This window comes from Falco cherrug, chromosome 16 (assembly GCF_023634085.1).
Source record: "Falco cherrug isolate bFalChe1 chromosome 16, bFalChe1.pri, whole genome shotgun sequence".
NCBI lineage: Eukaryota > Metazoa > Chordata > Aves > Falconiformes > Falconidae > Falco > Falco cherrug.
This window is the reverse complement of record NC_073712.1, coordinates 7502453-7530406: the sequence shown is the minus strand read 5'-3', so window position 1 is coordinate 7530406 and position 27954 is coordinate 7502453. Positions and strand designations below refer to the sequence as shown.

The window sequence follows — 27954 nt, the reverse complement described above, 5'->3', positions numbered from 1 at the left end:
TTGGCATAATTCGGTCTCTAGCTAGTGCTTGAGCTCATGAAATCGTTGGGTTGTGGTTCTCCCGGTGGACTGGCTGCCGCAGGGTGCAGCCACGTTGGGCTCCCCCAGCACTTCCCGCTGCCCATCCCTGGCAGCCAGCATGGGAAGGAAAAAAAAAAAAACCACTTGGAAATGCTAAAAATAATTGAAAACATTTTGGCTTTGATGGAGTGGACCAGTTCAAACGTTGTCCTCCTCCCCCCTGCATTGCCTGGCGATATATACTTTTATTTTTCTTTTTCCAGCAGCGTGGACTTTGTGTAAGAGTGGTCTGCTCTGGTATCGCGGCAGTGCCATTCAAAGGGACTTGGCACACGATAGAGCTGCCGACGTGTGACGCAGTCCCTGGCGAAGGGGTAATGTGACCCCTTTGAGAACGGCCCGCAGAGCTGCTGGGCTGTAATCCCATCACTGCTGGCATCGGTCAGGGCCTTTCTGAGTACGTCTAAAAATAGGGAAGCTGAAAGTGATACCAGGTCTGGGCAGCCGGGATGGAGCAGCAGGGTGAGCTGGAGCGGGGCAGCAGCCTGGGCTGGATCACGGCTTCCCCCTGGCTAGTGTCTGTGTGGCAGAAGGGCCAGTCTGCCCATGGTCCCCAGCTTGGATGATGGATGCGAGGTGCAATGCACAGCATCAGCACGGGCTTGTTTTAGTTGTTTCTGTGCTTAGTGCTTGGGGCAGGTGTGGTACATCACGGCTCAGCAGTGGATTTTGCTCAGAATTGGTGCACTCTGGGCTCCCCAGACCCAGCACCCCTTCTCCTCAATGCTCCGGCCACCCCTCGCAGGATGGGGCTGAGCTACCAGGTCTTGCTCCAAGGCTCCAGCAAAGCCCGTAGCTCAGCGGGCTGGGGGTGCCCATGGGCTGATGCCCCGTGAGCAGACCCACCGCAGCACGGCTTCTCCTGCGCGTGTGCGTGGGTCGGTGCCCCTGCCCTGGGGAGGGAGGGCACGTTCCCCAGTGATGCTGGAAACGGCAATATATGTCTCTGTTGAAGGAGAGGGTGGCTGGTAACTGAGAAACACATTAGTATTGCTGGCTGCAGCTTTCCTGCCTCCGAGGAGCTCTTGTCGGTGGGTGGCTGCTGGTTTTTTGGGTTTTTTTTTTGGTTTTGTTTTTTGGTTGTTTTTTTTAATTCTATCCCAAACCTGTTTCAGATTAAAAGCAAACACTGTTACATATCAGTTTGTCAGTCACTCTAGACCTAATCTCTAAAAATAATCTCTTGTCAACCCTCTCTCTCCCCCTAGATGGGCAATAATTGTTTCAAGACCTGTCAGTCTTTGTTTAAAGTTAGTTTTGCGTTTTCTGGAGGCTTACATAGAAAGTAAAGGCTGTGTTTTGTTCCTTTAAGGGAAAGAAAAGAGGTACTCTAAGAGTGTTCACTGCAGGGAGCTGTGGGTAGGGAGAGGAGATAAGGGATGTGCTTGCTGTTAAAAGAGATGGTTTGACTCTGCCTCTGGCAGCCCTGTGGTGCTGGGGACAATTTACCTGTTGTCGTGGGACAGCACGGGACAGTTACGCAGCCCTGTCTGCACAGGGCTCAGGCGAGCAGCCAAACCTTGGGGAAAGGAGAGGGACCTGCTCGCTGTCACTCCTTTATGAGAAACAAGGTCTATTTCCCAGCAGCCCTGGAAAATCAGCCCTTCTGCTGATTTTGATGTATTTTGATTAAATATTAGTCTACCCCTTGGCTCCCTTCACTATTCCCTACAGGTAGAGCTGCGTGACATTGCCCAGAAGGCTCCTCTTGTGCCATTTGCATGTCACTGCCAGCACACCCTTCCAGTTAGGTTTTTCACACGTGCCCTCATACAGGGTGCGTGATGTGTCTGAGCCCAGAGCAGGGTCAAGGCTGAGGGTCTGTGCTCACAGGGTCTGCCCCGCGCTGCTCTCGTCTGAGGTCTGGGAGCAGATGCAAATGCCTCTTGGGAATGTGTTTGCTGGGGGCTTTTTTTCTCAGTGCTGCTATGGTGAAGGAGGAGTTTAAATGACATTGCATGCATACACTTTAAAGGAATAGTTTTTCAAATATCAGAAGTAACTTTTAGGAAGGAAAAGCTTGCCCGTTTAATTAGGAGAAATAGCTCAGATTTGCAGCTCCTGCGCTTCTTTGAAGATTGCTGTCTCAAATCAGCCTTCTCCCTGTCACCTCCACCTGCGTGTGGGGATGCATGCGCTCATGGCTGTGCAGGCACACGCGTTTCCCATGTGCCCAAGCAGATAAATACTGCATACTTGCTCCGTTACATGACAGTTACCCCAGGGCTGTCATGTTCTTACCTGGCTATGCTGTTTCTACTGGCTTTGTCCATGAAAGGGAGATTGACAGTGCTGGGAATTGGCCAACAGTCCCAGGAGGAACTGGCTTGTAGGTTCTTCTGGCGGCCCAAGCATCTGGGACACATCAATTCACAAATGTGGTAACAGCTTATCAGGGAATTGTGGTTTGGATTACAGCAAAATCCCAGAATGAGCAAATCTCTGTTTAATCTGGAGTGCTCTGTCAGCCTGAGTGTGAAAATGGTTTTGCAGAAGTTCTGTGTGCCCTCTGGGAACTTTCTCCCAGTTCAGGTCCCAGTTGTAATAATAAAGTAAAATACATCTGTGGTTGCTTCCTCCTTATTTTCTTTGCCTGTCTGCATTTGCTTTTTCCATTGCTCGCTTTTCCTGACAGTGTTGCTTGGTGCTAGAGACTTAGTGCTGCTCATTAGAGACAAGGCTTGAAACAAGAAGTTCAGTGGTTGGGTCAGCTCCACATCCCACCTGGCAGGTCTGAGGGTCTGGGGTGAGAACCGAAGCATTAGGAACATTCAGGTGCATCAGCAATAGCTGTGGATTTCAACTCCACCTTAAATCAAGGGCTGAGGAGCATTTGAGCTATAATACTCTTGTGAAATTGCCAACTGGACTGTTAAATAGCTGCTGTTTGTGTTTCGAGGAGGAGATATTTTTAATGCATGGACTTGCTGTTCTGAATTCTAGCCGGTGTTCGGTAGCACCGGGAGAAAAGCACCCCATGTTTTACCTTCCCGTACCTCCGCCCCCAAGAACCGTACATTAAGCTGCTGGCTCTGGCATATGCGGATAAATGGGACGTGGAAGAGGCGAGCTGGCCTGGTGTGCACTGGGCTGATGCTGGTGGGAGCAGGTGGGCATCCTCTGGGTGCGGTGCAGCCTGGGGGCCTTTGCTCTGCATTACCATCCTTTGTGCATCTCCTCTGAGCCTCAGCGGCCAGCCCCTGGCAGGGGAAAAACCTCCAGTGGTCTTCTGGGGGCTGTTTTCCTGTGCTAGCACAGTCCTCATCCACCGCCCTGATGAGACTATTTGAATATGAAACCCCACAGGGCACCTTTTGACACGTCCCCAGGAGCTTTAAAATATGGGACCTGCAGGAAGCTGGCAGTTTGGATGGTCTAAACAAATTATTTCCCTTGCCCAGCCCTGCTGAAGCTCTTTGTGCATCTCTGATCTAACGTGGAGCCAGAGTAGCCACGAACGCGAGCTAACAAGCAGCGAGCAGACACCCCACCTTCCTGGATTTTGCTGGCTGCTCTCGTCTGCATTATTCAAAACCATCAGGGGATGTGATTTGCATTCTTTATGGCCAAGCAAAGGCACCGTGGGATCTCTGATCCCCTTTGGGGGGAGATTACATGAGATTGCAAAGAGACTGGCAGGGAAATTGCTCAAAATTGCACCTATCATACCAAGTATGCGTGTATGTGCACGTATATAGGCGTGCGTGGCTCCCTGTGCTCCTCACTGGCGGGCAGGGGAGATGGCTCGGAGCAGGCGAGCGTGTGAGGGAGACACGTGGGGGTGGGTTTCTGCAGAAAAGCTGCACCCAGGAGAAGGGTGTGTGAGATAAGGGGACGATGGAGATGATAGCGTTCCATCAAAGGGATTTTAATTTGAGCAGGATGTGGTGAAATGAAATGCCAGCCAGCATCTTTTTTGGGGGAAAGGAATGGGAGAGGAAGGTGGAGCATGGACAGATGGGATTTGACTGCCTAAATCTTTAAGGAAAATAAGTCTGGAAGCACGTAGGATTCTGCTGTGAGACGGTTTACTTCACATCCCAATTAACACAAGCAAATACAGAAACTGTGCAGAGCACAGGATACATGTGTTGATATTTAATTATATACCATAACCCAGGTCTGTTACAGCCACTCCAGGGAGTGGGAGCACAGGCGATACAAAGGGAGTTAATTTAAAAATACTTTGATGAATTTATTAAAGAGGTGTTGGATCCTCTCGTTGTCAGCTGTGTGTGAGACAGCAGGTGGGTCCCTGTGCCGTGGGGAGCCCGTGCCACCATCTTTGTGCAGCAGCATCCCGGCCAGCCCCCTGCCCGTCCCTGTCCCCCTGCCCAGACCTTGCTGGGGGCTGCCCCATCCACCCCCCAGGCTCAGCTCTCTTTGCCGGGAGATCTACTGACTGTGCTGATGCCCCAGCTGGTCTGTTTGAAACTTGGTGGTGGTGTTCCTGGTCACGAGTGCGGCGTGGGCTCGCAGCAGAGGTGGGTGCTGTGTTCTGGCTCTCTGCAGGGACAGGCAGCAGCTGGGAAATGGGCTGGAGCAAAACACGGGGGCTGAGCCTTGAGGAATTGCTCTGTGCTGCGGGGACTGCTCGGCATCCCTCCGTGGTGGCATCCCACAGCAGGGATGGGACAGACTTTAGCTGTGGCCACCTTGGCCCTGCATCTCCCGCACATGTGCTGGACTCATGGCTCTGCTGTCAGCCTCGTGTATCCTGAGCCCCCTACATGGCTTCCCAGCAGCACCAGCACACAACAGAGAGACAATAACACTGCGACTATTGAAGCTGGGAGAAGCAAGCGGAGCTCGGATGACCTGCTGAAACAGCACCTGGGTAATAAACTGGGAGCTGCGCTGCTCTCCAACTTCTTTATGTTTCCTGTTCAGTTTGCTTTTATTGGCCTTCCCGGCTTTAAAGGTGTGGGTTTCTCCCTGCTTCTCCCAACTGCCCTGCAACTTCTTGGAAGAAAGATTAGGGCCTGACCAGAGCTACTTTAGTTTTAAAAGGCATTTGGTATAAGGAACTGTGGTTTTACTAGAGCATAAAGAGCACCTGTGCAAGCTCCTCTTTCACGCCTCCTTTTGCCGCCTTCTGCTCAAGCTTTTTGCTCAGATACCAGCAGGGACCTGTGCATTATTTATTTATACTGCAGTAATACAGAGCAAATCCCTCCACCACTACTGTGCTGGCTGTTCCCTGTACACAGCCCCAAAGAGCATATACTAGGATGGAAACGAAGACCAACTTTATGTCCATTTTATGGCTGGAAAAGGAAGACACAGTGATGTGTCCAAGGGCATACAAAGAAGATTGCTGGAACTGGATTCGAAAGTCCTACCCCCCAACTTCCCTCCTGTTAGAGGGGGCAGACTGTCGTGGCCCAGAGGTCCCCTTCCCATCCCTGACAAGACCTCTGTCCTTGACTCATGGCCGAAACATCAGGAAGGGCTTAAACGTGAACCCATCCCGAAATCACACAGACTGCCAAACCACTGTCAGAGCAGCAGCATCTTCCATTCCAGACTGGACTGGAGCCAGTGGCTTCGTGGGCAAAGGCTTTTTCTGTATCGCAATCCTCTGTGCAACCCCCCGCGTTCCTCTGGCACCGGCGGCTGCTGCTGCAGGGATGTTTGTGCAGATTCCCACAGAACGGTGCCTTCCTCAGAAACTTTCCTGGCTGTCTTCACCGCAGGAATCCAGACGGCTATTTTTCATTTTTCACACAATCTGGTCACGCTGGGCTCAGCTAGAGGTGAGTGCACCTCTGCGTGGAAAGCCTGGCAAACCTCTGCTCGCCTCAGGCAGGACCGAGAAGCTTTGGGGGGTTTGGATGCCTTATGGATGCTGCCGAGAGCTTTACCCTAAAGCTGCCGGCCAAGCTGTGACTCAGGGTTAATGTCAGATAACTGCAGCGGGTCGTTTCAGGCCAGGTTTCAGTGTTCAAGTATCAGAAACCCAGTGCAGTTGTTTTTACCTGGAAGCAATGTCAGCTTTGTGGCAAAGACAACTTTGGCTTAAATGCGCTATTGAAAAGGGCTGGACACTGGTGGGGTGTGGGCAGAGCTGGACCGAGGCAGACAGGACATCCTGGGACATTTCTTCTGACCTGCTCCCAATGCCTTCGCCCTACGTGCAGGCAGGGAGGCATTGCCCTGCGAGGGATGTGCAGGACGGGTGCTGGCCACAGCTGCCCTCGTGCAACAGGTCCTCGTGCTGCCTCGCGCAGCATGTGTGGTGAGACAGGCTCTGCCCCTCCAACCAACCCAGCTGCTTTTGTTTCTCCAAGGCAGGAGTGCCGTGGGTAATGACACCTTTCACCTCCCCTTGCCCTCGCTTCTCCCCCTTTTAAGCAATGTCCCTCTGCAGGGGGGGAAGAAGTAATTGAAAAAGTCACAGAGACGTAAATAATTAAGGTTTGTTGTGGTGTACGGGGAGCATCCTCCCAAGTGTCTTGTCAGAGTAGGTTAGTGCCAGCTGATTGATAGGCGCTTGCCTTGATCGATGTCCCTAACTCAGGGACACTCATGTTAAAGTGACAAAGCTGCTGTCAGTGGGTCAAGACAAGTCCATAGACAAAGGCTGCATGTTGTGGTCCACAATGAAACCGTGAAGCTGGAGACAGCCTTGTGCAGGCTTTAAAGACCTTTGGGTGCTTGACGTGGAAGGAGGAGGTGGTCTCGCTGCTCTGCGCCTCTCCTCTTCCCACCCAACTGTGGGATGTCTTCTGTGTCAGCTGGCTGGTTTTCACCGTTGCTATGTAGCTTAACAGCTCAGGGTGCATGTAAAGGTTTTTGAGAATGTCAGTGTTTTGGATAGCGAAGGCAAAATGGAGGCTGCATTATCTGGCTGGCTTCTAAGCAGGCAGTGGAAATGAAGAAGCTGTTTTCTGAATGAAAACTGCCAAGCCTGCCCTGGTCTGGGCTGCCAGCAGGTCCTGCTCCGCCGACCCCGGTGGCGTCTCCTGTATCGCTCCCCTACTGCGGGCACACAGATCATGAGCCCCTGAGCAAGAGATGGAGCTGAAACCACGCGATAAACCAAGCATCTGCCTTCTGTGCCACGTGCAGAAGACAGAACCTATGGATGCAGCCTGGATCGATGGTGAAGGCTTTGCCCCTTCCCTGTGTAAAACATCCAGAGCAAATGTAGAGTGACAGAAAAGGGGTCACTGGTCTGGGTCACCACTGAGGTGGTGGAGGAGATAATCAGACCCTTTCCCTTCCAGTTCAGTGCCTGCCAAAAATGCCAGAGCGCCTTAGAGGAGTGCGGAGCCCAGCGAGGCGGAAGCACTCAGCTGGCCACGTGGAGAGGCTGGCCGTCGTGATCGAAGGCTGGCGACGGCAGCGCCAGACGAGCCCGGCTTCCCTCGCCCGGAGAGGTGCCGCGGAGCTCAGCCCTCGCTCGCCTCGTCCTGCGCTGCAGAGCCATGGCGAGCGGGGATTGCCAGGCGGAGCGTGGAACATGCGCGCTGCCCCATGCTGCCCCTGAGAAGTGGGAAACTTTTCCTCGTCAGATGCTTTTCTAAAGTGTTTTGCCGTCCCTTGGGGGCTCAGGGGCATGTTGAAGCATAGCAGCCAGCTTGTATTAGGATTGCTGTTCATAAAACTAAATAGCAGATATGCTCCGTGGGGGCCCGAGCAATACCAGAAGACAGCACTATTTAAGAACGAGTGCGCTACCTTAGACACGCTAACGCTGCTCTAAGGGTTTTTCTATCTAGCAGCCTCACAAGGAACATATTGGTATTTTGCTGCTGTTTAGTTCAAATTTTCGTCCCCAAATAAGGCTTTGCTTGTGATAGCATCTTCGAAAAGGCTCCCTGCAGGGGATATTTTGACAGAAAGTGTGATAAAATATAATGCAAGTAGATATTGTCCTGTTTGCGATTTATGAGGAATTTTGTAACCTAGGGGGAATAATTCTATATCATGTTACGGCATATAGTATAGATTCTCTCCTCTTGCTTGCTGTTTCTTTGCATACATAATGAGCAAACCTTCTTACGCATTTGCTTGTATCTGAAAAATTTTGTGGCTGGGTTTGAGCAAATCAAGTTCCTGTCTCCAGTATCTTTTCTTCAGCTTGTCCCCAGATGATCTCAGGGAGCCACAGTTATCCCAACTTTCTCAAAAGCAGAAAATAAAATGCTTTCTGTGAAAACTGCAATTGCTTTTGACAACTCGATGGCTCTTTGCAATTGGGAAACCACAAAAAACTCCTGGTCTCCCCAGTTCAGCACCAGCTCTGCTTCCTCACATCTTCCGTTGTCATTTACAGCCCCGCGAAGTGGATGTGAGTGCTGCGAGTGGATGCGAGATGCTGATTTAGGAGCTTTGAGATATGTGGTTTCTAGAGACACCTAGGCAATTTAGCTGTGAAAATCAACGGGATTTGTATGTTTTTGGAAATCTATCTTTGCTCGCTGAGCACATGTGCAAATGATCAACAACTTGAGACAGGAGATTTGTTCCTTGCTACCTCTTTCTGTCAGCTTTTATTTGCCTTCTGTCGCCCTTATGCACAATCTATAAGCCCTCCTCTTTTGCATGATTGTCTCAATTTGCATTTCCAGCAGATCCACTGACATTTGGCTGGACTCTGGGTGAAACACTCCTTGAAATTAGCCTGCATGTTGAGTTTGTTCTGAGAAGATAAGAAGGAAAGTGGCAGGGGGGTCTGGGGGAATTATGCATGTGAAACTGCACTGTGAAATTAGCACCAACAGTCAGACTCTAGGCCAGAAATATTTCTCTGGGATTTGTTTTGGAAGCAGAATTTTTTACCATGGGCAATAGACTCGTCTCCCTCACCCCACTGGCTTTCAATCCCAGCACAAGCCCGTCTGAGGAAGCCAAAGGATAAATTGTCTGCTAGCTTACTCTAAAGTTGCTCTGTAGTGCTGGCAATATGATACTGAAGAGGAATTTTAATTTCATGCTGTGTAAGAAGAGTGCATGCAACAGTAGCAGCCGTATGGATTTTCATATGAATAGACGTACAGTATTCATAACAGGGTAGCAGTGTTGTCCCGCAGGTTTTCATTCTTCTTGTTTCTTTGCTGTTTTCACATTTCCTTTGCTGTCCACCCGTTCTCGCACTTGCTGAAATGGAAAGTATGTCCTTGCCAGATGGATGTACAAAGTGATGAGCCTGTTTCTCAGTTATATTGCAATTGGCTTCAGAGACCTTTTGTTGCTTTAATTTCTGTGCAATCCAAGTGCAAGTCTGTTTTGCTTGAGAGGGAACATTTTTTAGCCTTGTGCTTCTCTTGCTCAGCTTTGCGGGTATCTAAGCAAGAGCAGTTTTCAGACAGTAGAGCCCATTAATGCTGCTCTGTCTCAAGGACACTCTAAAATAATGTGACTTAAATGGCTTGCTTGGTGGGGGAAGGCAGGTCGCATGAATGTCCAACTGTCGGCAGAGGATCCACACGGACGGGACGCGCGGGCTTGGACTGGGTACGGTTCATGCATTTCAGCCCTTTCTTCTTCCGAGCGCTGGTGATCTCTTTAGTTTTCACCCAAGAGATGAAGTCATCTCAGTGGCAAAGAATCTGGTTTATAAAATCATCTGTGTTGGGCTTTTTTTTGGGCGGGGGTGGGGAGGGGTATGTGCTTTGTTTTATTTTATTTTACAATTCTTTTAAGCATTTCTTAGGGGAGGAGCCTGAACTGATTTTCCTTGAGGTTGCTGATCTAATACGTTCTCTGCAGCCAGAAAATTCGCTTTAAATAAACTTCTCCTAGTAACATCTGTGAGGTACATTGCTTTTCCAGTTTCCATGCTAAACTGGTCATTAATGCATCTGCACATCCCTGCATGTCTGTCAAGCCCAATCAGTTTTGCCGGTTAGGACAGGTGAATGAATCTGTCTGCCTGCAGACTCTGCTCTTTCTAATATCCCTACGTGGTAGGAAAAGGCACGGATTGGGGAAATCCTTTTCCCAGCTGCTGAAGAGGTGTGCATGTGCAACAGGAGATGAGCAGAGAAATACAAGGGACTCGTTAGTGCAGAGCTAGCTCCGGACACCGAGGTTAGCAAATGCAGCTGGAGGAAGAGTTTACAGCAATGCAAATGATTCTCCCTCCCATCCTCATCTTCTCTCTTTGACAGCTGCTGGCAGCATGCTAAGCTGAAGCCCAGCAGCGACAGAGCTGGCTCCTTGCTTTTCTTGCCAGCCTGTGTAAAAGATGGAGAAACCCGGCAGCTTCACCAGATGGACTTTGCTTTGCAATCATTTACAATCCTGATGGGTTTGTCAGGACACATCCTCCACTCCGGTCCCTCAATGTCCCTTGCTTTGCTCCTGCTAGGTGAGGTGGGACATGTTCCCGCAGGTGAGGGAAGGTGGCAGCTTTGGCCAGGGCTTCGCACCTCGGCGCTGACCCTGGTGACGGCTGCGTCCCAGCAGAAATGCTACACGCTGGAGGCGTTTAGATTTAATGGCTTCCTTCATGGCTGTGGATTGATACAGCTGGGAAACATATTAAAGAGTTCAGCAGCAAAGCAGACGCATAATTAATAAAATACAGATTTCATTTGAAATCATTGCCCGAAATAGCTCACTAATGGAGGGAGAACTGTCTGCTGAGTTACAGTGCCGAGTCTGTCTGTGCCTGCTGGCACGGCTGGTGCAGGTGTCCCTTCAGAGAAGGAGCCGAAGGCTGAGCCCCCCCGCTGCCCCCACCACCCTCTGGGCACCCGGCGAGGGGGGAGCAGCCCGGCAGAGCCACGGCAGAGCAGGGGCACCGCCTCATCTGAGCTCTCAAGAGCCAGTGCCTACCCACTGCCTGGCTAAGTCCGGCAAAATCCAACCAGCCTGTGAGATCAGACGTTTCTCACCAACGTAAGTTAAAAGCGGTTTGAAGACTGTGGACTCACGGTCAGGGTAAACCCACTGCGTGAGCTGCTACGCCTCCTCTGTTGGATGTGGTGAGCTCCACTGGGGGCTGGTGGTTTGTTCTCTAGGGTATATCTGAGGGATGCTCTCGTGGCCTGGAGAGGGAGAGGCTTGCTGCCTGCCCACCCCGGCAGGAGCTGGCACCGCTACGGGAGGCATCGCTGCTTCCCCGGCAGCCTGGCTTAGAGAGCCTGGGAAGAAGCTGTTTCAAGTGCAGGTTAAGAGGGAAGCTAAAGTGACCAAGCAAATATCCCTTTAGCACTTGTAGAGGCTTTGGGATCCTCTTGTAAATCAAACCATGCAGGTAGCCTCCAGGCGTGGGAGTGCAGAAGCACGAAACATTAATGAGGCCGTGGAGCATCCTTCCTGGCTCTTCCATGGTGGCAAAAGCAAAGGCGAGTGTGTTTTATATTGCTGAGCTTGTGACTCTAATGACGATGCAAGTTCTTTAGAAGGAAAAAGGGGACAGTCTGGGGAAAAGGACCTTCTGGGCTGGCTTGTTCCCAAAGATGCAGCAGCATACAAAGCTGCTCATGTTGCTTGCTTGCTAATTGGAGTTGGCTGTAACTGATTTAGAAAGTGATGGCCTTAGGGAGCTGAGATTGTTGTTTGTGTTTGTCTGGGATTAAATACAGATGGAATTAAAAAGAAAAAAAACCACACCACCCTTGATTCAAGGAGGAAGCTTTGATGGAAATAAATGCATGCTGGTAGAAGAGAGCGGGTAGATGCTGTGGTTGCCTGGTCTGGGTTTTGGTAGCGTTCTCATAGAAGCACTCGGGGAGACAATAAAAGGGTAGAGACAGAAATAGAAAGCAAAAAGATAAGTGGACTTTGAAAGAAGTCATATTAATAATGAAAACTGGAGTTTTTGAAGCTGCTTTAGAAGAAATTTTCAAGGCGTCAAACCGCTCAGGGGCCGGCTCTTTGGCAGTTGGCTCAGCCATTTGGTTAATTCGGAATTCACCGGACTCCAGAGGTAGAGAACAGGACCTGGCTCCCTGCCAGGCTTTCTGCTCTGCCCCCCTGGGCTGCAGGGACAGAGAAATACCCAGGCGTTGAAATCGCCAGGCCATAGGACCCCAGTACCCGCAACATTTGAGTCTCATGGTTTTAGGTCACTGAAAGACTTCTTTGCAGCTGAGCGCAAACCATGACACACCTAATAAATCACGATGCTGACAAAATATGAGGCCTGAAATCATTAGCAGATTACATTATGCAGATGTATGGATATGGAGGGCGGACTGTGTTAGTTCCGGTGCAATAGGAAGAGAAAGGCAAGAAGTAGCTCAGCTCCTCTGATAATAAACAGTGGCATCACGCTGGAGTTGCAAAGGGGCTGCTGCAGTTGCTGGCGCTCGGTCACCGGGAAAAGCTGCCCTAGCAGGTACCTTTCCGTATCAGTTTTGTCTCTTGGGGGTTTTGGCTCAGTTTATAGCTCTTACTCTAAAAGCTTTAGAAACATTTGATGCCTATCTCTTTTGACTGAGAGCAAATCAAATAACTTGTTAGAAACTTGAGCTTCTGGGGCTGGGAGTGGTGGAAGCTGGTAGCCTCATGACCCAGTGTTGGCCTTCAGGTCACTTAAAAGCTGTCTGTAAGTAAAGTTGAGCAGCTCCCTTTCCTTCCAACACCTCTTTCTGCCCCCTTCACCACCCCGTGACACTTCTTACCAACTAGCTGCAAATCTGCCAGTGCTCATTAACACAAATGCAAACCCTCCCGAGATTCCTGGGTCTGCCTGGAGACACTTCCACCATCCTCTGGTGAAATGGCAGCTGAGAAAATATCCAGTTCACTGGGATGTAGCTTTGATGTAGCTTTAGTGCATATGAGCTGGTAGCAGAAGATGCTGGGGTGGCTGTTGTATGTGCCCAGTTGGTGCCTCAGTCCCAGCTCCCTGCCAGGCTGACCTGGGACTGCATTCCCAGTTGTACGTTGCTGGATGTGCAATAGGGAAAGTGGGCAAAAAAAAGCAGCCAGCCTCCAACGAGCTGCCTACGGCTCCTCTCCTCAGCTAGCGACTTTCCACAGGCCTTTAACGGGCTTTGCTTTGGGAAGGCATGTGCGATGGAGAGAAGAGTTTGTGTTGGATCTAAGGCAAAGAAACCACAGACCAGTCAACGCACAGGCTCATGTGTCACTGGCATTCGATACTGGGGGTTTGGGCAGGAAGAATTTCCCCAAAGCTGGAATAATTACTGCGAGGCAGCAAAGTGAAATACACCCACATTGCTGCGACCACTGCGACCCGCAGTGTGCAGATGTGGTACCCCATCTGGAATGCATTAGCCAAAGCATCCCCATCCATGTGTTAGCCTTGGAGCAGAGAGCATGGTCGGGAAGGGAAGGGGTGAGCACATCGCCGCTCTGGGCGGTTGCAAATGCGACTCGGGACGTGCCTGCAGGTTCCCACCTCCCGAGGCAGAGCAAAGAGGAGGGTGATGTGCAATTTCTAGCATTGCCTTTTGAAACATGGTCACCATGCGGCTGCAAGACAAGAGCTCGCCGGCTGGAGGTCCTCGGGGAGGCATTTAAGCAGCAGGTTGTTTGCTTGGCTTGAAGTGCTGCTCCCACGTAAAGGGAACGATGGCAAAGCACCAAACTGTGCCGTATCATTGCTGCTCGCTTAAATCCATATTGATGTGTTGCCATCCAACCAGGAGACTCTGTGTGCAGTTGATAGTTCATCTACAGCGCCTTCCATGGAAAATAATGTGTGTTTGAAAGGAGGGAGGAAGAGGAATTGGCTTACCAACACAACGCAAGCAAGCATCTGGGCTCGCTCTCCTTAGGGGCTTCTCTTTAAAAGGAGCTTTGAGTTGATAAATTTTCACTCATTTTGGTATAAAGAAATCTCCCTGGCTTTGATACAAAGAAGCAGCTTGCTCTGCTCACTGCTGGTTTGTTTACAGAGCAGCCGTGTGACAGGGAGGGGAGAGAGGGGCAGTGCTGGGGGGACCAGAGCCTGGAGCCCAAACGCGGGCAGAGCCAGGCACAGCCCCCCCGCCTTTCATCAGCCTGTGGCCTCCCTCAGAATTAAGAGTTATAGCTGCAAAAACATATATGAGTGGCTCTCGCCTGCCACAGCATATAAACAAGCATTCTGTAAGAATTCAGTCTGCAAGGCTGAAGCTGTGAAATGGTTTTCAGCTTTCTCCTTATAGAAGGCGGGCTGCTTGTTTTGCAATTTCAAATGCTGTATTTCAGAAGGCTGATATTAAGTCTGAAGACGAAAGATGTGACTACTTGAGAACTGGAGTAGTCTGTAATTTCTATCACAAGCGAGTCTTAGAAAGACAACAGAAATATTTGATAGTGGTTTAAGTGGTTCAGATCCTTTCCATTTTGCTGGGGGATGGATTAGATGGTTATGTGAAGGTATCTTCTAGCTGTGCGTTCTTCATTTCCCTGCCTCCTCGTTGGCACGTACATCCACGCTCTCTATTCCTCTCCCATCTGCTTCCACTTCCCAAATTTCTAACATTTTACTCCTAAAATTTTGCCTTCATGTATATGAATGGAAAAGAAAAATACCACTGTAAACTATAAAGGCTCAGTATCTGGGATGAATTTCGACCTGCGTGGTAAAACCTTTAAGTGTTGCCATCGCCTCCAGCTCCGGCGGGTTGTGCTGGCAGAGCACTGCTGACAAGGAGACTGTTGCTCCATCAGGGTCTTAATTTTGACTGCCAGACCCCGAGTTTAAGTAGTTAGGGGTGCTGTAGTGTTAATAACTTGGTGGCAATCACTTAGAGATGCAGATGGAGCAGGGGGGACCACTCCAAAATCAGCAGCTAGTGTGGTTCTGGGGGAACTGGTTGGCTTGTTTCGTGCCCAGCCCTTCAGGGCCGTAACCGGAGCTTGGTGGAACAGCAGTTTCAGGGATATCAGACCTATTGCAGTCATGAAACCACTTAGTCCTGTTTAGGAAAACAAGCCTACAAGGACAGCAGAGGGGGAGTTGTTTCAGTGTTAAATTACTGAACCACACACACAGTATTTGCCTAACCAGCTAGACCTGAATTGCTGTTCAAACAGTGCTTTTCTGCCTGACGTTGGCAATCAGGGAGCTAATTACACTGGATTAGGGTTTTTCTCTTAATTACATGAAAAATTTAGCGTGGCTGATGTTCATGAGGCTGCAGGGGATTAAGGCGGAAGCCATGTGTTTATCTACAGGTCAATTATGGAAGCGAAAGCAGTAATGTGGTGTAGCTTTGTCTCTCCCACCCGTGGACCCCAGCCTGAACCTATCTCACGATGTTGATTTTGGGCCATGGGCACGATAAGGGATTAGCGGTGCCGGCTGGTGTGTGAACAAAAGCAGGGGCCTGGGGGAAGAGCTGCCTCCATCCTTCTAGCGTGGTGCTTGTCCTTCTAGTGTGGTGCTTGTCCTCCTAGCGTGGTGCTTGTCCTCCTAGCGTGGTGCTTCACAGCTCTGGGGCAGATCTGCTGCCCCTCCTGGTGCAGAGGGAGCTACAAGCCAAACCTCTCAGCAGCAGCCAGGCAGGGGTGACGGGCTCCTGCTGCATTCTGGCGTTCGGAGCGAGGTGCTGCTGGTGCACACCAAAAGGGACGTCTTCAGTTCCAGCCCTTTAGCCGTGGTCCCTCTTTCCCTCCCTCCTCCCAATCCAGGCATGTCTAATATTGCCACTGTGCTTTGCCTGGGTCACACTTCGTGTCGCTGCCGTGGTGCTGTAGCTGCTCTTGTGTTCACATGCCAATGGCAGCCGTGGCCTCCAAGGAAGAGCTGTGGCATCAGCTTCTGTGACCCCATGTTATGCCGCCAAGGACACTGTGCATCAAGCAGCATGGCCTTGGGCACATCCACTCGCCTCTTTTGTGGGTGGGTGTTGGGTTTTTTTAAGTGAGGTCAAGAGGGAAGCCCAGAGCTCCTTGCCCGCCTGTCCCTGGGTGGTGCTGCCAGAACTGGGCTGCGGGGGCTGCAGCTCACTGCTGCTCTGCAGGGCTGCGTTACTGCATGCTCGCAGCATGCTTTGGAGCTGCAAAGTACTTCAAGTCTTAAACACAGTTACTGAGTACTGATTGCAGCACCATCCCGACTGCTTCGGAGATAACAGGCGGAGCACTGAGCTCCTTCAGGTTCCTCTCCTTCCCCAGCTGGATTCAAACTTTACCTCTGAATTTGGACATTTGAGGACCAGAGAGCTGATCCATCCATCAGCTTCTCCCCTTTCTTCCTCTCTAGCCTGGTGCACAGCATGGCGTTTTATGCTGTCCCAGGTCTGCCGTGTGTGCCCGGCAGCTGCACCCCCCCTCCCGAGATGGGGACGGATGGGGACAGACACCGGCGTTGAGCCCAGTGATCTCCCTGCCGTGTTCAAGGCAGTGTTCGGCAGCATTACATGTGTTGCATATACAGATTATTCAGAGCCAGTTCATCTGCTTATCTGCTGATTAGTTCTGGGATGCTGGAAAGGGCATATGCCGAAGGCTTACTGAGTTACAGTGCAGAGATGGAAGAGATATTTTTTTTATTATTATTTTTTTTTATCCTTGATCTGCCCCAGAATAGCATTTGGGAAGCAGCTCACAGGGGCAAAAGCTGTCGCTTTGGCATGTGCCACGCATGCCAGAAACACAAGCTACCCCAAGCCTCTGCTGCTGGTGACTGTGAGTTCTGAGCTTGAATGAGCAGATAGGAAAGCATAAAGAGAGATTGAGCTCCCGTGGATGTACACTTCCCTGAATCCTATCAGGAGGCTTTAATGCTGCCAATACAGGGCCCTGTATAAGCAAATGCCCTTGAGCAGGGTGCCAGCTGGCTGCTCGTCGTGCATCTTGGTCCTGCGTCTTGCGTTCTCTGATGAAGCCACGCTTGGTCCAGCTCCTGTATGCGCGGTGATGAAGGAGACCCAGGCACTGAGCAGGTATCCCCTGGCAGGTAGTGAAATGCCGATGAGCCCCGCTGCCGCGACGCCCAGGGAAGGGGAGGGAGCCGGGAGCTCTGTCGGCACGGCCACCCTCCAGGAGCCGTGGGGCAGTGCCAGTTTGGCCGCAGCTCTGCCCGTCCTGAAGTGACCTCGCTTGCAAGGCTGTTGCTCTAGTAAAATTCAGCCTCGATAGAAGCAGCGTGGTCAGCCACCGGCTGGCAAAAGCTTTTGACTCCTTTGTGCTTTGGCCCATTTCTTAACTAGAAAATACCCGTTTCCTACCTGCACCTCTGCCTCCCCGGCATCCGCACGGTTGTAACCCGGGGGAGGGTGATGTTCCCCACAGCTGGCCAGCGCCTGTGCTGGAGCAGCAGGCGATGTGGGAGAGCCTCATTTCCTGGGATTTAAGCGGAGCTGTGCACTCTGTAATTTTCTCACATCCTTTGCCCGAGCAAGGTTAGATCTGATCAGTAACACATGACTGGTTCTGCATGCACAAGTGGAACCAGAAATGTGCACGGCCTCCTTGTTCACCTGATCACTCCTGTCTGACCTAAAGCATGGCAAAGCTACCAGGCAGGTTTGCTTCACAAGTTTGTAAAACCAAATTAAGATTCTTTTATTTCTGCTGGGGTTTTGGCCTTTAGTGGCTGGCAGTTTGGCTTGTGTTGCACGTTCCCGGGGGGGTGTTGGGCAGGAAGTCTAAATCGTTTGAAACATATTACTTACATGATGTTTTTGAAAGGGAAAGAGAATAATATTTCCTGAGGAACTTTCTGGTTCCCACCTGATCAGCTGCAAGCTGTGACTTGGGAGAAACAGGGTTTTCATGTGACAATTTTTGACAGTCGTTTAGTTTTTTCCTCCTTGGGGAGAATTGCGACTCGCTGCTGCTCGTTCAGAGCAAACTCCACATTAGACAATCTTGTCTAAGTGGCTTTTTATTCCATTTTACATGGCCACTCAAGGTCAACAAACCAAACTAAGCAAAACCAATCCCTTCAGCTGTGAAATGTACTGCTGTAGGAGGATGATGGTAGGGAGAGAGTCTGACACCAGGCTGTGGAGGATTATTCAGCTGGAAGGGCACAGGTGAGGTGTGGATAGATAACACAGATACAGTGCTATTTTGAGGACTTTGGTGAAGTGCTGCAAATGGTATGTGACAAGCAATTCTGAGCAGATACCCATCCATCGCCCTAAATAATACCAGCTCTGTGTTTCCTCTCATGTTTTCTGCTGGTCACAGAAGACTTAGGCTCAGCACTCTATTGTTTTCCTTCACTATGGCTATGGCTCACTCCCCAAAATGCTCCTTGCAACTCCCTCTGTCACTAAGCGTGTCCTGCAGGTGGCAAATGGCGAGGCATGGCTCTCCTCTGTCCTTGCTCCCGAGGCCCTTTGGGCACCTGCTAACACTGAGCCCAGCTATGGGCTCAGGGCAAAGAGGAGAAAAAGCCAGGGTATCACCCAGGTGTTTGCAACACCCAGAGGGCTGAAGGGCAGAGGGGGGTCAGCCTGAGCTCAGCGCAGCCAGGGCTCCTGTTGTGCCCAGCTAACCCGGCTGCGCATCCCTGCCGAACACTGCTAGGGCTGTGTAGAAGATGATGCTTTAGGGGGAAAAAAACACCTCTGCCTGCTCCGGGAGCTGTCCTCCTCTTTGCTTGCCTGCACTTTCATTTGCTTCTCAGCTGTAAGGGAGGGAGTTGGATTAAAGCCGCACAAAGCAGGAGAAGCAGGGGTAAGTCAAGGAAAGAATGGCAGGGGCTGAAGGAGCACATTGCAGACAGGTTAGCGTGCAGTGCCTTGTAATCCAGCAACACCTCCCTCCTTCCTTTCTTTTGGAGGCCAATGCTTAGTCTCTTTGATGATTTCCTTGCTCAGTGCCAAAATGTAAAGCCTGCAAGCAGCAAAGTGCTGCTAACTTAATGATTTCCATTTCCCAGAGAAGCACTGAGGCATCTCTTTAAAAATAATACAGGAATGTAAAGGGAGAAGGGTGCTTATTGCTGAACAAAAGGAAAAAGAAGTCATTGCACATTGAGGCTCTTTATTAGGGGACAAATTAGAAGTGAATAGGTTTTGTACCATGCTGTAGACATGCCCTGAGCTGTCCTCCTTCCAGGGAGTAAATCCACAGGACACTCTCAAGTGTTTCTGCCTTTAATGGGTTGTACTTTGATGCTGGTGGAAGGTGCAAGGCTGATAGCCCTGAACCCCCAGCAACAGTCTCTTTGCAACAAGTGCTCCAAGAAAAAAGCACCGCTCCTTTGCAGTGTTCCCTGCCTGGCAGCCTGCTCCCTGGAGCCCTCCGAGTTAATAGTCTCTACCTCCTGCTTTTGAATTGGACCCTCTTCTGCGCTGACTTTCCTGAACAGGAGAGAAGGCAACCTTTTTGGGTACTTCTGTCAATCATTTTTTTTTTTTCATCTCACTACTGTTCTTAGCTAAGCTAGGCCTGCTCTGTGCCATGCAAGTGGTGATGTCACGACGTGGCTTTGCACTGATTCACCAGGGCGTGCTGAGCCTTCCCAAGGGCACAGGGATGGGAAAGAGCTTCCCTCCCGATGGGAATGCACCCGAGTGCTGGGACTCAAGGAGAAGACAGTGCTGCTGATTTAAAGCACAGTCCAAAGCAATACGACCTAGCCAGCCAGCCTACCCAAATTTGATTCTAATGACTCCATCCCTGGAAGAATACTACTTAATTAATTAGCAGCTCATTTGCATGAGGTGGCACGTTATTAAAGTTCTACTGCTGCAAGTAGGGCTGTGACAAGGTGTGAGCTGACAGCTTTTCAAATAAAAAGTCTTTTAAAGGAATGATCTTCTGAACTGGCAGCTTTGTTCTAAATGAGCCTCTCATGCAGTAATAAATTAAAGACGTGGGGGCTGCTGATTAGTCTCTGCATGGTGCCTCCGTACCATCCTCCCTGTTTATCTTGGAGGATCAGCTCTCCAGGAGGGTGGAGGGAGCAAAAGGATGGAAGAACGAAATAAAGACTTAGGAGAGAGAGAGAGAGAGAGAACAGCTTCGGTGGCAATCTTCTCTTAAGGTTTTGTCCTGATACCTGTTAGGATGGCTGAGCTGCAGCTTCAACCCAGCAGTTGGCTTTTTTCACCTCCAGCAGCTAGCAGAGAGGCAGCCAGGGGTTCCTCTCCCAAGCTTCTCTGGCCACCCATGCACTCCTACGGTGGCACCTTGAACACCGGTCTCGCGGGGGGGTGCCGTTAGCCAGGGACACGTGGGGCTGCTGAGACGGCTGCGATCTGTGGGACAATAACCTGTTGACTGTGGCTTGAGCTTTAGCACAGAAGGAAGGGTTGTTTCTTCTTTGTTTGTTGGGTTTTTTTTAAAACCTGTCTTGCCTTCCCTGTAGACGGGCTCACTCTCTTTGAAAGGGTAAGATTGAAAGTGTTCAGGTCTCTGTCCATTGCGGTTGCATGTGCTGATTCTGGGCAGGCTTCCAGCCGTCCTGTCACGCAGGGCTAGGATTCTAGCCTTGCTCATGGGAACGGTTCCCACCCTTGGCTCTGGAGATGCACTAAGGGAGAGTTAATTTGGGTTGGTTGATTTGTTTGCTGGGTTGGCATTTTTGTGCTTAGCAGCATATGTGGGTGCTGGTGCTGCAGACTACAAGCCCCCACTCCCTGCAGAGCCTCCCAGGACCCCGGGGAAGGGGGGTCTCTGTGCTCTTCCCCAGTCAGCCCAGCAGTTCCTCTGGGGAGCTGCAGATTCCAGGTTGTGACTTTGAACATGTAGCAAACATTTCCCAAGCAGAAGAGATGGGAAACACATGTGGGTGTGAAAGACACATACACAGAGACATTTCTGACATGAGTATTGAATTCACAGAAACCTCAGATCTATAAATAATTCGGATCATGAAGCTTGATCAGAATAAAGTCGGGCTCCAGCTCTCCCTGCCTCCCCCCACACTGTGCATGGCTGTACAGCTGCTGACCCCCGCGTTAGCTCTGCTGCCCAGACCTGCGGCACGGAGCCTGCTTCCCTCTCCCCATCCCCTTTTGAAGGTGTAAACTCAGGCACGCAGCCACACAAGCAGGAGGTGTTTGCAGATCCTGGAAATGAGGGGTCACCTGAGCGGAGGGTACCAGCAATTTCATCTTTCGGGAAAGGCAAGATCTGAGCAGGACACGGGCAGAGGAGGTCTGTCTCCTTGCACCTGGAGCTTCCTTTAGTTCAGGGAGGGAATGGAGGAGGTAAATGTCTCCAAAAAAGGGGATTAGGACTCAGAAAGCATGAGTAGAGAAGGCGGTCTTGGCTTTGCACTGCCTTGATGCTTTGTCTGCATTGTGGCCAGCAGCAGGAGGGAGAAGTTGGGATGCGAGGCTGGGTTTGCCTCAGTGGGGCTTTCATGTCTCTTTGAAGTTTAAAAGGAAGAGTCACACACCGCTCAATATACCCTCTTGAAACTGGGTCTTCCAGCAGTGCCCAGGGGTGGCGTGGGATGAGATGCTGGTGTGATACCGTGGGCTGCTTGTCACCGGTCCTGCCGATTCATCCCCTTCCCAGCCGGCTTGGCTGCCCATCGCTCTGATGGCCGCAGCTGCCCTGCTCATGGCCCCTCTCTGGCACTTTATAAAAGAAGGATCTATGTCTGCAGAAATTGAAGGAATGGTCACGGTAAGCAGCCCTTGAGAAAAACCCTCCTGGGTGCCATGCAGCTCCAGTGCCTGTGCACTAGCAGGGCTCGCTGCAACGAGCTCTTTACCAAACCGATTTTTCTCCCCAGCTGATGCTGTAGAGTTTTGTAAGGGCAACCCCAGTGGTAATTAGTGAGTGTATTTAATGTTTAGTCAGACAGTGTAATTCTGGGAAGGGTGGATTTTCTACCCCCTCAGAGATCAGATCGTTCGGACTTGAGGAGCTGTTTTGCTCCAAGCCACTCAGCCTGACAGCTTCGTGATTTTCTGGAGCAAACCCATCTATCGAGGTTTCCCCACGCTATCTTTGGAGTAAAAATGATGGTGATGCCCACTATGACAGACATATTTTATCCTAATTTGGGAAAAACGCATAAAGAAAATATGACAGGAGAGAAAGACTGGGATATGAGGAAGCCTCCAGGTAATGAGGTTAATTGGATATGCTGATTTGAATTGAATGTGCATGTAAGGGTTGTCATTAACTTCCTTACGGACATATCTATGATTTAAAGGAAAGATACTTAATGGGATTACTATTTCACTTTAATTTCAAGGGGGAGACTTCCCTCGTGGAGAGCAGTGAGTTCAGTCACACTCCTGGTGTTCCTGCCTGCAGAAGGTGTGAGCAGGGAAAGCCGGTTCCTCAGGGCTGGGTTTCTCCTGGATGGGGACGCGGTGAGGGATCTTATCCAGCAGTTCAGGCAGGGTCCTGTGCATTTGCATTACCAGATTCACATCCCAGATCCACTGTGGACTGGCTGTACCACCCCCAGCAAACCACTGGGCTTCCCTGTGGTTTATCAACGACTGGCAAATGGCTCTGACCTGGCTCCCCGAGCACCAGGAGTTAGCTGATGTTAGCCGTGCTCTGAAGTTGTGAAGGGGTACTTCTCTCCCAGAATAATTTCATATGGGGTCTGAAGGACTTTTGGAAACTTCCCATATGAATATTTGCAATTTCTATTCCGGATTCTTACCTCCTAGAGATCGCCATGCTTTTTTTTTTTCTGGATGTCAGAGGATGCAGGACCCATTAGCAGCACGCAGGTGCCAGCATCAGTAATCCTGTAAAACAGTACTGCAAGAAAAGGATGTTTCTGAGGGGGGCAGGGAAAGTGGCAGGTCATGTGCATCTCACCTCCTTCTTAGTTGTGTGAATATAGAATAGCCTGCTTTTAATTAAACTGGATTAGCAAAAATAAATCCTTTTTGCAAAGATTATTTGGCAGAGGCACACACGCAAAAATCTGGACTGGTATTTATTTATCTTGTCCTGTCTTTGGGGAGCTTTTGCATTGCTGAGTCTCTTGCTTGTGGAAACTTTCTCCCGTACCAGGTCTAGGTAGGAAAGGCCCCACATAACCGTGGACTGAAAGAGGTAGGGAAAGGGTATGTAAGCTGTGCTGCGCTCCGGCCTCATTCAGAAACCTGCTGCCAGTAATGGCCTTTCTGCTAAATTTCCACTACTGAAGCAAGAAATCCATCCTAGAGCTTTATGGGAAGCTTTACTGGGGAATGCCCAAGAGCTGAGATGTGCAGGCGTAAACAGCAAAAAACAGCGGCAATTCTGCAAAGATGCACCTTGGCAGTGAGGGCTTCTCCTTGTTGTCTTTGGTTTCTAGTTCAGGCAGTAGATGCAGTAACGCTCCAGCGCGCATTCCCAGAGCTGATACAGTTCTACTTGAAACGTCCATTTTAGAGAAATGCAATGTTATTTGATAGTATTCACCCTGAAGGGCTAGAAATGGTAGCGTGAAAGGAGCAGTCCTAAAGCTCCAGGGTTGACTGGGCTTTTCATTCCGTCACCGTTACACAGAAAGATCAGCACGCTCAGCCAGACTGTTGTTCCTCCTGACCCAGGGCATCATCTCCGGAGCCCATCCGTTGCCTCCGTAGATCTTTTCACATGGCAACCAGCAGCAAGGTGCTTTGGGATCCCTCTCCCATCAGGTGCCTGTGGATATGGGGAGAAGCTGCAGTTCTAGAGGAGTTAATGGGTGGCCTCGCATCTGGGACCCAGGATGGGGAATCAGTCCCTTCATGCATGGATTTGTTCAGCTGTTTTTCTGGCATCAGGCATCTCATCATGAGTCAGCCTCATTGAAACACTTGTAATGAAAACAGACAGGTAATTTAATCATGGAAAGTTCCTACAAAGAGATTCAGTGTCTTCTAACGGGACTCTGCTGGGACAAACTGGTAGGGAATCCAGAGGTACCTTGCTTCTGGCATAGGCTGGGCAAACTAGCAGAAACTTTAGTACAATAGGTGTGTTGGAGCTTCGTGTCATATTAGATCCTTGAATGGCTCATACGCGGGTGCTACGCTGCAACATCTACGTGTCACAATGTGGTATTTTGCTAATCTCTTAAGATAATGCAGAGCTTATGCCTGCAGTCTGTATTGTGGGGGTATTAGGCTCAGCAACCTGCGCAGTGCCTTTGAAGGGCTGCAGTTCCCTGAACTGAGCAGCATGCTGTTTTTTTAAAAAACGTGGCGTGTCGTTAGGTACTTTTTGAGCCATATTTGTAAACATCCATCAAGAGCAAGCGAGGAAAGCGTGGTATCTGTCCCAGGCGACTTCTCTGATTCCTGTCCAGTTGTGCGAGCCTGCGACCTGTCCTCCCAGTCTCCACTGCCTTTCAGGTGGCTGAACACGTCTCTGAGCCTGGACACCTCTGGTTTCCATTGCACCGATGTGCTTCTCCCCATAGCCACCTGCTCCCTGTTTCACTGCGCTCCCACCCGTTCCAACCTGCACCGCTTCCCTCCGTGCCTTTCTCTTAAACCCTTCCCATGCCCCATCACCGTGTCATGGAGAGAAGAAAAATGTGGAGAGTTAGGGGGACATAAAGGACCAACCACCAGCAGCCCAGCCCCATCCTGCTCCTCCCTGTGCTGCATCGCTGTGCCTGGAGCCGGGGCTCAGGGGTGAACCCAGACCTGGGGGTTGGGACCACGCTGCTAGTGGTGGCTCAGCAGTTCTCTGGCGCTGGAAGGGTGCCTGTAAGATAGGCAGAGGGATTATTTCTCTCTCCAGACGTCAACAAGAAGCTTCCTGCTGAGGAGATGAGCCCTTTCTTCTTCCGCATTCACAGGAATCATCTTTCTTCTCTGACATCATCATTTGTTGTCATGGAAACGAAACCCTCAAGAAGAGATGCAGTGGAGCATCCTGGTGTGGGTGGGTGCATCTCAGGCTGTGGGATACCCGGGTGGGTAGGACACAGGCCGCAGCAGGCGGGACGGGACAGGAGCGCTGCGGGCTCTGCTCTCCTCCTGTCCTGTGGCCTCTGAGCAGCATGGAGCCATCTCACCTTGACAGGCTCACTGAGAGACCCCAGGTGGCTCCTCCCGCCTATGGGGGTGGCAGGAGGGTGCAGGCAGCACCCAGCACCCCATGCAGGGCTCCGGCTGTGTCCCAAGACACCCGTGCCAAGGCACAGCTCCGAGCACGCATCCAGGCTGGAGGAGCCATCACGCGCATGGTGCTGTCTCCATCCCAGAGCCTCAATTCCCAGTTGGAATTGGCCTGCACAAGGCTTGTCCAGTGGTATCTCTCTTTATTAGCCCTGTCTGACCTCATTACTAGAAAGAAGCTCAATTTAACGAGCTGCTGGTGCCCCAAGGGAACTCTGAAAAACAGTTGTTTTTCACAAAGGCTGCTGATCCTTCATGTCCAGCGTTTCCATTCCCGTTCGGCCATTAATCAGGTGTTTGCATGGAAGCGGCTGTGTGTCCCTGACAGCCCAGTGTCCCTGCTATTTATTCCTCAGGCGATTTTGCAGCCTTGTGCCTATGTTCATGGCAGGCCTGGGTGGGAGATGACAGTGGTGCACGCACGGGCAGTGGGTCTGGAGGCAGCATGGGTTTGCAACACCCAGCAAGGAACTGGTCTCACACTGGTCTCAACCTTCCTCTAGTTCTCAGTATTTCACGAAGGCAGTGCAGTAGCCTAATTCACACAGGTGCAACTAAAGCAGGGTTTGACCTGCTACTTTTGTTTGGATTTTCCTTTATGAAAGTTCAGGGGTTTTGAGCCAGACTTGTGCTGCCTTCTTAGTCCTGCCAGAGGCTCCCTGCATCTGGCTATGGGTGTTAAACCAGACCCCTCTGATGCACACCTGATGTTCTTTTGTATCACTAAAAATTCAGAAGGTAAGGAGAAAAGAGATAAATCCAGAAAATAAATGCATTTGTGTACCCAACATGTCTTTATATGGCAGGAGGCACCAGGGCTCTTTCCAAGAAGAGGATTTATTTGGAGGAGGGTGCAGGGGAGCATCCTTCCTCTAGGAGCATGAAGATATCCTTGTATTTCCAGCTGGGGTGGCACATTGCTCAAATAAATTTTAAGATGCTTAACAACCTGCTTTCTTACCTCTTGGGGACATGAACTAGAAGAAATAGACATCCCTCGCTGCTGCTCTGTCCTGCATCTTCTGAAGGCATAGGCTTGTCCAAAGCCGGTTCTTCGTGCCTCTTCTTCGGTACCACAGCCAGGCAGTGAGTAATCGAGCAGCAAAAGGGGATGCGGCAAGACAGCTCGGCATGAGGCTGCAGCAGATGGCATCTCTGCGATAAGAGGTTTTTCCAGGGATGGGCAGTCCCCCATGCAGCCCACTCCTCGCAGGGCAGCATGCACATGCTGCGCAGCGCCCCGCATGCGGAGCGTGTTCCTGGCCCCGCCACACAGCATCGCTGTCGCTGCGAGCCACGGGGCCAGCAGCGGCTCCACCGAGCCCTTGGCTTGCCTGACTGCTCTCCTCTCCCTGCCTGACGCCTGCCAGTGTTTTCAGCTATGTAGACACCATGTTGCGATGAAATGGCTATCCAAATATGCAAATCCTGGTAGGAAAGACAATGTAAATTGTTTGTTTATCCTCCCTTCCCCTTGCATAGCCCCCAAGGCCATAAATTATTAAGTTTGGAAGAGATGGCATATCCTCAACAGCAGCTGCTGGTGGCAGGGATGGGGTTTGTCACAGCTTCGCAGGTTTTCCTTCAGGAGCAGGAAGTTGTCTTTTGGTGGGGTGGATGGATGGATACTGGGAGCCCGGCAGACTGGACAGGCCATGTTAGTTCTCTGCTCGCTCAGAGCAGGAGTGGTTTCCCCTTGCTGAATCCTGCAAATTTGAAACTAATGGGATGGCAGCAGCAGCTCCACATTTCTAGGCAGAGGTGGTATTGTAGGAGGCTTCTGTGGCAAGAAGAGGTGACGGTGATGTTCTGAATCTCAATCTTCATGCGTCTGGGGAAGAAAGAAACAGGTCTACTGTATCTTGTTGTGCTGCCTGGGGATTATTGTGGCCTTGTTTCAGGCTTATTTTAGAGAGAATCTGAAAAGTTTACTAGCTTTGTTACTCTTGAACGCCCGTGGTCAGTCACAGTGTGCTGGCAGTCTGTGTGCTCCCCTTGCGACCACAAAACTTTCTCATTATTTCTTGTGGGTTGGGGAAATCACATCAGCTTCAGTGGAGAGGGAGCCTTTGCTGTAACTCCTGCCCCCACACATTGCTTGCTAGCACTTTGCTCTGTCTCCAGCTTGTGAGCTGAGGTTTTGAATTAGATTCCTTTCCCTACCTTGTCCTCCTCCCCACAACTCCCCCCCTGCAAAAAAAAAAAAAAAAAGAAAAAAATTTAGAATTTGGCTGCTATGAAAGCACCTGTAATCTGTTTGTGCTTCTTCCAGATCCGAGCAGATGGTCCTCCCCATGGTGGAATTCAGTACGAAATGGTGACGGTTTTCAAGGACGGCAGCCCAGTCCTTCGAGACATGGCCTTCTCCATCGATCAGAAGTATCTGTACGTCATGTCGGAGCGACAGGTAAAGCATCTGCTTCCGTACCTACGTGGTGGTGGCTTCCTTCCATAAGGAGCGTGTTGTTGGAGCGCATGGAGCTGAGGTTGTGTGCTGAGCCCCACGGTGCCTGGATCAGTACGGGTAGATGGAGCACCAGCAGAAGCTCAGTTTTATCGGCCTCTGACCAGAGATTGTTATCAGTGCACAAGGGAGAGAGTTGTACCCACTTACTCTTGTCTGCAGGCGTTGGGAACCGAGCTGAGCTGCTGCAGAGGAAATGTGCTTTGGGGCTCTGAACATCCCTGCCTAGATAACAAGATCCTGAGCCGTAAGCGTTACGATCCACTCCCCACAGTGAGGCTGGCAGGCTGTGGTTTTGCATAGCTTTGTCTGAGCGTTTATGATGCCTGCATTTATTTATTTATTTATTTACTGGTGTGGTTTAAGTGATTGCGAGTGATGCTAGCGTGCAGAGGTGGGACCAGGCGTGGTGTGGGTATATGCTCTGCAAGTAACGCTTACACTGCATCTGCACCGTGCCGTCCGTTGACATGCCTGTTCTGTTGCTGCCTGGTGCCCACCCCGGCCCAAAAA

At 50.7% G+C, this 27954-nt stretch overlaps 1 protein-coding gene across 1 annotated transcript in view; it reads left to right on the top strand.

Moving 5' to 3' along the window:
• Nucleotides 1-27954, top strand: part of PLXNA2 (plexin A2) — a 179340-nt gene that overhangs the window by 45667 nt on the left and 105719 nt on the right. Inside the window, exon 4 of the mRNA XM_055728259.1 lies at nucleotides 27250-27384. Within this exon, the coding sequence (XP_055584234.1) occupies nucleotides 27250-27384 (135 nt within the window). The remainder of the gene's footprint in view (nucleotides 1-27249; nucleotides 27385-27954) is intronic.